Source organism: Drosophila sulfurigaster, chromosome 4 (assembly GCF_023558435.1).
Source record: "Drosophila sulfurigaster albostrigata strain 15112-1811.04 chromosome 4, ASM2355843v2, whole genome shotgun sequence".
Lineage (NCBI taxonomy): Eukaryota > Metazoa > Arthropoda > Insecta > Diptera > Drosophilidae > Drosophila > Drosophila sulfurigaster.
In genome coordinates this window covers 1,169,428-1,181,147 of record NC_084884.1, presented here as the reverse complement: position 1 = coordinate 1,181,147, position 11,720 = coordinate 1,169,428, and the positions used below count along the sequence as shown (strand labels likewise).

The 11,720-nt window shown below is 33.1% G+C and overlaps 1 protein-coding gene across 2 annotated transcripts; it reads right to left on the bottom strand.

Moving 5' to 3' along the window:
- Positions 1-3,994: 3,994 nt before the first annotated feature.
- On the bottom strand, positions 3,995-11,372 carry LOC133846923 (transcriptional activator protein Pur-alpha). 2 transcript variants are annotated; one of them, XM_062281634.1, is made up of 9 exons: positions 11,140-11,372; positions 10,656-10,893; positions 9,996-10,055; positions 9,800-9,912; positions 9,597-9,699; positions 9,404-9,537; positions 6,224-6,345; positions 6,064-6,169; positions 3,995-5,994 (listed from the first exon to the last, which is right to left on the bottom strand). In XM_062281634.1, the coding sequence occupies exons 2-9, from the start codon at positions 10,696-10,698 to the stop codon at positions 5,905-5,907; spliced, it is 771 nt and encodes a 256-aa protein (XP_062137618.1). In that variant the 5' UTR covers positions 10,699-10,893; positions 11,140-11,372; the 3' UTR covers positions 3,995-5,904. The 2 variants fall into 2 exon arrangements, with proteins under 2 accessions (XP_062137618.1, XP_062137620.1); XM_062281636.1 differs by having other exon boundaries at positions 9,404-9,522; positions 11,140-11,366.
- Positions 11,373-11,720: the final 348 nt, after the last annotated feature.

Here is an 11,720-nt window from a genome sequence, read left to right as displayed (position 1 = left end):
TCCTAAATCCATATGATGACGTCCCGCTTATCCCAACAGCTCCAGTTGAAGCGGACACGATCCGATGCTATGGTTTCTGGCCTCGGGGATACAGACGTTTCTGTTAAAGGATGCACAGTAAATGTTTGTACGCGTTCTTACATCACCGACTACTCTTTCAATCTTCAAGCTGTTGTGGCGTCAACAATCACCAATAGCCAGCCGAATTTTGCCATTGATATCGACGGTTATACGATTCCATCCAAGATTCAATTAGCTGATCCTGCCTTCAATCGTCCGCAGCGCGTGGAGCGCTGATTGGTGCAAGCCTATTCTACGGCTTGTTATGTGTAGAACAAATCGTTGCTGGTGGTATAATGCATACGGCATTGATGACAGCACAAAAGCTTTCTGATGATAGCAACGATCAACCAGTTGCCGTTTTTGGGAAGTCGACAACTGACTGGATATTCATTAAATGAGGTTATGATGGCTGGTCCCGTTATACAGGCCATATTGATACACATACTTCTTCGCTTCCGTACATATTTGGTGGCGCTAACAGGTGATATATGCAAGATGTATTGATGTGTGCGCATGGCTTCATCAAATAGCTTTTAGCAGTGCAACCTATGGCGCGATTAGCCTGATAAAGCGATGCAGATTTTCAAGCTGGACACTGTTACTTATGGCACAAAGGCAGCGTCTTTTTGTCTGTTCGTGCAATGCATCAGCTGGGTCATGATGAAGCAGACTCGTTCGCGGTTGGCTCTGCTGCTTTGAAGAACGAGTTCTAAGTCGACGATTTTATATCTGGAGGCGAATCAGTTACTGAGGTCAAGGGCAAGCTGCAGGAAACCGCTGCAATTCTAGATCTCTAGATCTCGCAAACTTCAAACTCAGGTCTAGTCATGCAGAAGTATTGTCGTACATGAGGTTCAACAATGGTAGTAAAATCACGAAAACTCTTGGCTTAGCTTGGGATACCTCATCTGATCGGCTGCTGTTTTCGCTTTCATTCTTAGAAGCTGGTTCCAAGCCGTGCCGGCAGTCTGTCCTAGCCATTTATGATCCGTTCTTCTTGGACCCGTCGTGACAAAGTCCAAAATATTCTTACAGCAGCTCTGCAAGGATATGTAGACTTGGGATAACAGTTTGCCTTTGCAGCGATACACAGCCTGGGTAGAAATGTGCAGCAGCTTTATCTCTATTTCCAGAGCTGTCCTTGCTGCTGGGTGCCGGGTTGAAGTTCGTGGATTTTGTGATGCCAGCGAAGAGGCGTACGGCGCGTGCGTATATGTCGTGTCGAGTGGACGCCCTTCTCAGAGTCAGCTGTTGTGCTCTAAGTCCAGAGTCGCACCACTCAAAACTATACCGGTTCCCAAGCTGGAATTATGTGGTCCTTATCTTCTGGCCAAGCTGCTTCATGGATTCGGAAAAATGGGTTTTCTGATTAAAATCCTGACGATTTGGATGTGCTGACTCCCGCTCATCTACTGTTTAATAGACCACCAACCGTGATTCTCGAGCCCGACCTAACTATGCTGGACTACAATCGCTTGGATGGTTGGTAGCGTGTCACTCACCTAGGTCTTCTCGACTCGATGGCGGGAGTAATATCTGACTCTTCTCCAACAAAGATGCAAGTGGCGCACTCCTGATCGTAGACTTCCAAGTAAACGACGTAGTCTTGGTCAAAGAATAGAATTTGCCTCCTCTTCGTTGGCGATTAGCTCGTGGCATGGCGCTTATCCCTGGCAAGGACGGCGAGTGACGAGTTGTTGAGCTGAAGACGTCGTGTGGCAGCACCCGGAGAGCCATAGATAAACTAAGACTTCTTTCCCTGAAGGATAATGTTCGACGACAGGCTTTCAACGGCAGGAGTATGTCGGGAGCAGCAGACATCAATGCTGTGACAGCGTCTGCCAGCAGCGCTGCTTCTGCCGGTAGCACTGTTTGCTCTCTGACACTGTAAGCGATCGCTTGCATTTCGATCGGCTAATTGCTTACGCTCTTGAATTCTTACTCTCTTGTAAATCGTGTCGGTGGCGAAGCTTGATACTTGCTCAAGTCACAGCCAAAAATATTAAGTGGTTACATATACGTACTTATGTATCTCATCAATAAACTATAAATTTGAATTCGTGTATTTTTTATAAACAATATTCTTTCGCGTAAAAGCTACTAAAAAGCTTAGTAGCTGAACAATAGTTAAAAGCCCAAAAAGTTGAACGACTCCCTCAAGGAACACTATCATCAAGCAATCGCGATATTAGTTACCTATTAACGCATTATATTCATAATAAAAGATTATTGAAGTCCATTTTTAAATGATTAGTCCTCCCTACATCTTTCAACGAGGAATTATTGAAAATATTGATAAATGGGTAATTCTCTGAGGGATGTCGCGTGCGACCATCTTTACAGTGACAAAAAACATTATCCGAAACATTTTTAAAAATAAGAAAAGATTATTTTTATAGCTCTAGTCCTTTAATTAAAGCTAAGAATGGTTTCCTGTTCTGATAATTGTAAAATTAACAAATTCGTACGCAAAACCAAAAATGAACTAATTTATACATACATATATTTTATCGTAAAACAGAACAAGGTCCTAAAATAAATCTTAGCTCTAAAAATTGATTAATAGAATAGATTGATTGTAGGAACTTGTTCTGTTTTACGATAAAATATATAAAATAAATAATTTTTGCAATTTCAGAACAGAAAACAAACAGAAAGAAAATTCCAAAACCATTCTTAGCTCTAATTAAAGTACTTATCTACAGCTCTTTTCTTATTTTTAAAATTGTTTCAGGTGAGGTTTTTTCACTGAAAAGATGGTCGCACGCGACATCCGTCAGAGAATTACCCATATATACATTTCCTGCATCCACAAGGCTACAATACCCTTCTACCCTATAGGCAGCGGATATAGAAACCAAATAGTTAAGGAAACTATAAGTAATAAGTTTGTCATAGAGATAATATTAATATTTAATATATGTTTAATGTGTTTTAGAATGAAGTTCATTACCAACGGTCTCTGTCTGAGGATTTTGTTGAAAACAACGATAACCTGGTATCTTATGATACGTTTAGAATGTTGTTCACGTTACGAATTTAAGTTACTAAATGATCTCTTTTAAGTGAATCATCTTATTTAAGAAATAAAAATATAACAATATATTGTGCTTGACTGTAAGATACTTGCTGCCGATTTTTACTAAAAGCAAAACAGTGTGATATTATTCGTAAAATATACCGTATTAATACACCGCAAAAATACAAAAATATACCGATGGTTATTTTTGGTATATTGACAAAGAACTTCATGTAAAATATACCATATACCAAAATATATTACATTCTCAGCCAAGGCAACTAGGGCCCGTAGTAAGTTTTTTCCATACAAAAGTATTTCTTAAATAACTTCTGTTTGCAACCAAATATCATAAATACTGTAGTTGTTATTGCATGTAGCGCAAATCGCGACTCTAGCTTCAAAAATTTGAAAAACTCGATCTACGGACAAACATATAAAGTGATCTCGACAAAAATTATATCCTTATGTCTTATAGACTCTAATATCTAGGTGTTCATAGGGACGGACAGCCTGACAGACGAACATGGTTATATTGTCTCGGATGACGCTGATCAATATATACCCACAACATACATATGTATAATTAACGTCATATGTATAATGAAACTAATTCAACCTATAATTTAAAAGAATAAAACATAGTTTTGTTAGTTCACAAATTATTATTTACTACTTCTTGCGATGAAGAATTCAACTAAATTGCGTTGTATTATTTCTTTATTGAAATAAACATGTACATATGATTAATCTAATTATTTTAGCTAAAAGTTTACTTCAAAATACATAATATTCCGCCAAATTAATGCACATATTCTAAATTAGTTGAAGTGTGCTTGTATGCGTTTCAATAAATGCACACACACATGCATTATTAGGTTTTTTTATTTTGGTATATTATTTTGCTAGGCATTTTTTTGTATCGTACTTATTAAGTTTTTATTCTACGTGATCACATTAAATGTTTTGTTTTATAAACTTTTTAATAATTAATTTAAGAAATTTGTATTTAACATATATATTCTAAGAGCTTTAACATTGTATAACATACATATTATTTTAAGATAGCCTTTTATAAGTTACATTAACCAGATACATATGACAAAATGTTCCTCAACAATCCAATTACCTTTTAGGTAGTTGCAGTGCTTTCATACATCTGAATTCAAATTTAAACAAACGTCGACAACCTGTCTTATCCACACATTATTTTTAATTTATTAAGTTGTTACGTTGAACAAAATATATTACTGTCAGGTTTTCATTCTGATTCACAAACATTTAATAATAAAACATAAAGCTGAAAGTTTTAACTGAGTAGCATCGTATTGGTTCACACTATATTCACAGAGTACAGAAATATACACATATATGTATATGTATATACTTATGTATTTAGTTATACATTCTTTTCAAACTGAATTTATTTTATTAGTATTAGTACTTATGTAAGTTTACATTTCAAAAATATTGAAACACATATTGTTAATTCTTATGTTAATTATTGAGAATTAACATAATTTTACACGACTGCACACACATGTTTTTAATGATTCTGAATCATTAAATTGTCTAACCACCTTCATATATATTTGTATTTTAATACCATTGACAACAATTTTTCAATTTAACATTAGGTCAGAATATGTTTAAATTTTATTAAAATAATTATTTTAAGACCCTTTGAAAACAATTATGCATTGCTTTCTTACGTCTTAATTATTTCAAATGTACTGAGTTTTATAATTCTGTTTCTACATATGTAATTGTTATTGCAATTGCTCTTAAGTTAATTTAATTCGTTCTAAATAATACAATTGCAGAAGTTTTATGTATATTTTTAAGAAATTATATCGGATAAGTAGTGATGTCTGTACGAATTTGATCTATCAGCACATTTTGTTCTTATTTAAAAATGTTAACATCAAATCTAAATTAATGAACTGCAGGGTAGTCTGACCAAATCTAAATTTTTGAATGCACGGCGTTGCAATATTATTTACTCAAAATTTCGTGACCACAGTTGGTCAATGTGAATAAATCAAAAGTGCGCAAGTACATTATTCTCATCAATCTTATAACATTATTCTATTAAATCTGTTGTATTCTGTTGCTCACAGATCAAAGTAGGTTACGGTATTTAGACGATAAAATAAATGTTTGGAATATCGTGGGTATATTCATAAGATTTATTTAATTATTTATAGACAACAGAACAAAACAATTTAAAATAAAATTATTGTGAATTTGAAAAATTTGCGTTATGTATTCATTTTGAGTATCTAAATTAAAAGGATATTTTTTAGAAAACTTTATTTGATGGAATGCAACAAATAAGTAATAATCAATATAAAGCCTTGTGCAAAATTAACCAGATACGGTAAGAGCTTTAAAATTGCGTCCATATTTTATTTTAGCTTCAGGAATGTGTGGCCAATTGAAAAACAAACTTCTAAGTTCAAAATATATGAGTATTGTCGTAAAAAAATATAATAGTCTTTGAAGTTTTTTTTCAAACAGACGGAAAATCTAATATAGATGATGAAACATCACATCTTCATCTTATAAACATCTATGCATCGACGAAGAGAATATATAATTCATTTAGTTAAAAAGCTAAAACAATAATTCTTAAACCTTACAAAATTAGCTGTTAATTCTAATTCTAAAGGCATGAGCACAAATAATTGAAATTTTTTTTTATAATTATTCATTGAAATGGTGCGATGACGTGTGTTTGAAAAAGATTTATGCCCATTATTTAACACTATTTGTAGTTGTCGGTAGATTGTTTTCGGCAGTGACCGAATCGGACGATTTTTTCATTTTTCGCAATAATCATTAAAAATATCACGAAATCGTATCCAACATTTTTCCGGAATCGTTATAGAAGTGCGAAAATTATTTTTAACCTTAAATTTTGAAGTAAAATGTTTATTAATATATTATTACGAAATACCCGCAAATTGGCAATATACTACCTCACTTATTCGCATATAAACTCCACGATTATTCTGGCCAATGTCAAAATAAAAATTCTTATTATCCACCTTCATATGGCGTTCCTCAGGCAAGTCTCCTTTAAATCTAAAAATAAAAATCTTGAGAGAAAATAACAAAATTTTGTTGTTTGCACATTACCCGCCATCACTAACTCCAAATTCTTCTAGTAAATCTGTAAGTGCGTCACGAAATTCGATCATTCCTTGAGCTGGTAATGCTATTTGAGATCTTGGTCCACCTCTTGTGATTGTTTGTGAAACCTAAAGAAAAATGGTATGATATTGAACTCATATTACACAGCAAATACATAAGTGCCTGATTGTGAGATACCCACTACCCATTTTTAATAAAAGCAAAATATTCCGGTATTATTTTCAAAATTTACCGAAAATACTACAAAAATACTTTTAAAAAAATCAAATGGCGTATTTGGTTATATATCGATATAGTACCACATTCAAAATATACCATAGACGGCCCATTATATTAGATTGTCAGCCAAAGCAACTAAGACCCCTAGTAAGTAGGCGTTTTACCCATAGAAAAGTATTTTTTAATAACTTCCACAATTTTTATCTGATCGCAATCAAATTTTTAGGAATCATAAACACTATTGTTATTATTGTATACACAAAAATTCGAATAGCCTTTACTTAAAATTACGCTAGTTATTCGAATTTTTGATTTGCGGGGCGGAAGTGGGCGTGGCAAAATTTTTAAACAAACTTGATCTGCGTGCAAACATAACAAATGCTGCCGAACAATTAAAGGTCTATCTCTTAAAGTCTCTGATATCTAGATGTTCATACGGACATGGCTAGATCGTCTCGGTTATTGATGCTGATCAAGAATATATATACTTTATAGGGTCGGAGATGCCACCTTCTACCTGTTACATATGTACATTTCCTGCCGGCACAAAGTTGTAATACCCTTCTACCCTATGGGTAGCATGGTAAACAAAATGCAGTCTCGTTCTCTCTCTGAGCAGCAGACTTTGTTTCTTTTTGTTTTGGTTTTCTGTTGAGCGCATTATGATGAGCTGATCGTAAAACGCTTGTTTACCGAACATCGCACAATGAGAAATACGAGAGACGCTCGCGCAGAGACTTATTAAAATACCGATTGACTGAAAAAGTCAATATGTAATTTGTCTTCGTTTCGCCGCACAGTGGTACGTACTACGTATGTATACTAATGTAACATTAAATTTTCACAAAAAACTTCTTAAAATTCTAAACATGAATTTTTCATATTTCAAACTAATATTTTGATTTGATGCACTTTTTATTAGATTCACGTCCCATTTCTAATAAATTGGATCAATCAATGTTCGCTAGATTCATAAACCCAAGTGACGCGTAGAATCCACAAAACTTTACATACACATACATACATGCGCAATACTTTTTGAATCCGTCGGTCGTGGGACAATCGGTATGAGAATGAACAGACCAAAAGAGAACAGAAAAAACTGTTCAATCAATCGGTCGCTCTCAGACTTTTGCTCAAAGTCTGAATGAAGAACACTTATTTTGAGACCGCACGAATCGGTTAACAGTTATTTGCGAGCTATTATTTCTTTCTATTGTACAAGTTTCGAGCGGAATAAATACAATTTGCAAGCGTAAAAAAATAATATAAATGGTATAAAAATCATTATCATTGTTTATTAGTATTTTGAATTGCCACATTTGACCATAATCATAAAATACAGCAATTGGCCATAGAATTCTACATTTCTACAAATAATTTTTACGATATCATCTAGGCCACATTTTATCTGTATTGCATTTTAAATTCAATGTAATGCTGACTTATTTTTATACAAAGAAGTACTTCGACATTGTTTTTATAATAGGTTATTACTCGCAGATCAGTTGCGATTGAAGAGTGCAGAAAAATACTGAAAAAATCGTTCTACTTGCTTTAAGTCAAATTGCATAACTTTTCAGAATTATTGAGAACCATAAAAAATATAATTAAAATGGTGTCACCTTTGTATGCACGCTACACTTTAGCTTTATAGTTAAACCAACAGGAAATGTTCGTAAGTGGCAGATGGCAAAACATAAAGTAAATGAATATACCTATATACAAGTCAATACGAAAAAATATTGTCCACCTGAACTGTTCGTACAAATCTAACTTTGATTTGCAGAACTTTTTATTCTTGTTTGTGTTGATTTAAATTTTATAAAGTTTATACGCAACTACTGCAGAGTACGAAGAAGATTAAAAAGAACGGATTGCGTTTCTTGAAATATGAAGTTATCAAGAATTTCTTTAATTCTTAGGGTCGTAGGACAATACTTTTAGGTACTACATAGTTTAATGAAAAGGAATATAAATTTGTATACAATTCTAACGTGCACAGTGGTTGCGCTTATACGCCAAAGTTCAAAAATCGCCATTACCAAAAATTTACGAAAAGTAAACAAATTGTTTAAAAATGTCCAAGCATCTTAATGGCAAACGGGTTTTTTCTAACGGAACTTTCTAAAAAGAGAACGCAAAGCGTGAACACGTATTCAATTTTGCAGCGCAGGTGCGTTAAGTTAGCTTTTCGTCAAAACAAAATTGCATTTCAAAGTGGTCTAACATCATTTAAAAATAACTTTAAATTTGTAGGTATTAACTTTAATAAATTCTTCTTGTGAAATTAATCTGATAGATTTATTTTTGCTGTGTAAGTTTAATTTATTATACTCTTCTTATGTAGTATGTGTACGTCATTTACATGTTTAAATAGACTTTTAAATATGTTGCTCCCCTTTATGAGTGTTATCAGTGTATTTGTCATGTTTAAAGGTAATAAAAACATAAAATGTAGTTGGTGATACTTGCAGATTTGTGTGTAATCTTTAATAAACTCAAGCTATCTTACTGTTTTCAAGGACAAATTTGCGACGCAATCTGCTTGCTGCTCCTCCTTTGCTTTTGTGATGTTTCTTTTGTGTTTGTGGACAATTTTACATATATTACATATTTAATTTTTAGTGCACAGAAGAGGACACAAATGCAGAAAAACTCGGAGAGTAACTAGTTTGGTAGAAAAAGCAGCAATTTAAATACTCGTATACATATGTATCTTGGATGCTAATACTGTAACTCCACCGGAAGTATTTTGGCGCACCATCGGCATATATGCCATACTAAGGTTGTATATATAAACAAACTTTTTGTTTAGATTTGTCGGGAAAATTTCATAACGATATGTCAACGAGAAATATTTATGGCAGCGGATCCATACAAGCCCACTGTGCAGTGTTTTGTAACGATTTAAAAGTAAATGCAAAACTTGATATTAAATCCTACCCGAAGAAATCTGCCCCGAGCATTCTCCTTTAAGTCCAAATAATACCTCCGATTATCCTTGATCATCATCTCCGATTTTAGTTTACCATCTTCTGGTAAATTATCAGTATTTGGTGGCCCTGCATTTGAACAAGCTTGATTGATTATTAATTGACAAGACAAAAATATCCACTACAATAAGAAGTTTTAATACCTAAAGACGCATAATAGTCACTAAATGACGATAAATGATCGCGAAACTCAACTGCTGTTGACAATGCCAAATAGATCTGACTCCGTCTGCCATCAGCTCCAATCTGAAATAAAGTAAATTATAGAGGTAGTTAAGGTAGAAATGTGAAAATACAGAATTTTGCGTTTAAACTTTTAGACTCTAAAAAAGTGAAATTTACTTACTTCAGCCACTTTAATGAACCTTCCACGACGATTTTGCTTTACATCCAAATAAAAACGTTTTGATTGAATTTGCAACATTTTTGAAGCTAGTTCCTGTTCAACTGCACTGCTTGCTAAAAATATATATATACATGTATATATGTAAATCTTTAACGTTATACGAAAAGTGGTTTATTTAGTTTTGTAATTAGCTTACCTTTTCCGGACGACTCAAAATCGTTTCTGCTTAAAGAACCTTCCATATTTGCATTGTATTCTACGAAAAGCAAAGTATTTAATATCAAAAACCAAACAAGAATCCCTAGTGTGTAAAAATTAATAGCGTGTGCGGAAAGAAATCCAAAAAAATTAAAATTATTTCAAATAAAAAGGGAAAACAATAAATGTCGATGGAGATCATGGATCCCAAAAATACTGCCCAGTTCATCAAGTTAAATATCGAGTGCTTCACAACACTCCCTCCTAATACTAAGCAACCTGAAATTTAATACTACAAATAATATTCCAATAAAAAAATTAATTTATTAGGCTCTGCACAAAGAAAATAATATAAAGTAAACTAATTTGTAAAAATCTCGTATTAAAAAATTTATGTAAAATAGAAGTGGGATTTCAAATAACTGTACAAACTCTTTTAGTATGTTCGTTTTGAAGTATTTGTAGACTATTCAATTTAAAAATAAAATTAACACAACCAAAAATTATTATTATTATTACCTTTATTATTTATTCGTGCTTGCTAATATTATTACAATTTTTGTTGCTAGAAACAATTTACTACTTAAGATGGCTTAAAATTATACATATTTGAATGGACACGCTAATATGTAGTCACAATTGATAAATATAAACTTACTTGATCCTGAGATACCTTCGTCTCCACTTCCGAGGTCCGACATTATGAAATGCTGCTGTTAATGACTTGCTAGAAATGTGAGCTTCAAGTGTCCGAAAAACGAATCTTTCTCCGTTCCAAACTCCTGCCTTGCTGTGCTTGGACAACCGCTGCCAAAGTACGTTAGCTAAATGTTGTAGCTGAAGCACACACACCCACACACACCTTGGCTTTGTTTTGCACCTATTGAATAGAATTTCTATAAACAAATAATATTTAGTGTTCTGGCGTTTTTACATAAAAATAAATGTAAATATATTAATTAAGAATTATCGCAACTTTTGTTTGCCATACATACATATGTGTATAAATATGTACATATATGAATATTCCTATGCACATGTAGATACATACATGCAACAACCTTGAAAATAGTGTTCTTCATGTTCATATATGTAAGTAAATGCATACACATACAAATATAAATGGTTAGTATATAACATACCATCTGTTTATATAATTTTTTCCACTTCTACCAAATAAATCATTAATATTGCGTTCTTGCCATCAAACTGCACTCATAATTTTTACAATACATGAACTGACTACATATGTACATGCCCATGGATAAATAAATGGCATATCTAATCATTGATTAATTCTCCAAATAATACTTGTTTTTTATTTCTAAAGCAAAACCACAATGAAGCACACAATACACTAAATATCAAATATTTGACAATCAAATACAATTAGCAAATTATAAATAAAAAATATATACGCACACACACACAAACAGGTTTTACGACAACGTTCAGCTTGCGATGGCCCATTTCTCAAACGTTATCGTTATCGATGACGAGAACAGCCAGACTCTAATAGAATATTTCCACAGCACCAAAAACCTAGGTTTTTTTTCGTTCAGGTCGAATGTTACGTTCGCCCAATGTAAAACCCCATAAAAACAGTCGGTTCGAAACGTAAAAACTAAGTGCAGTGGAAATAGGCTATAACAATTATAATTTCTAACAATACCCAGACCATTTAGAATTAATCTCTTAGTCACATATAGCTTACATCTCAAAA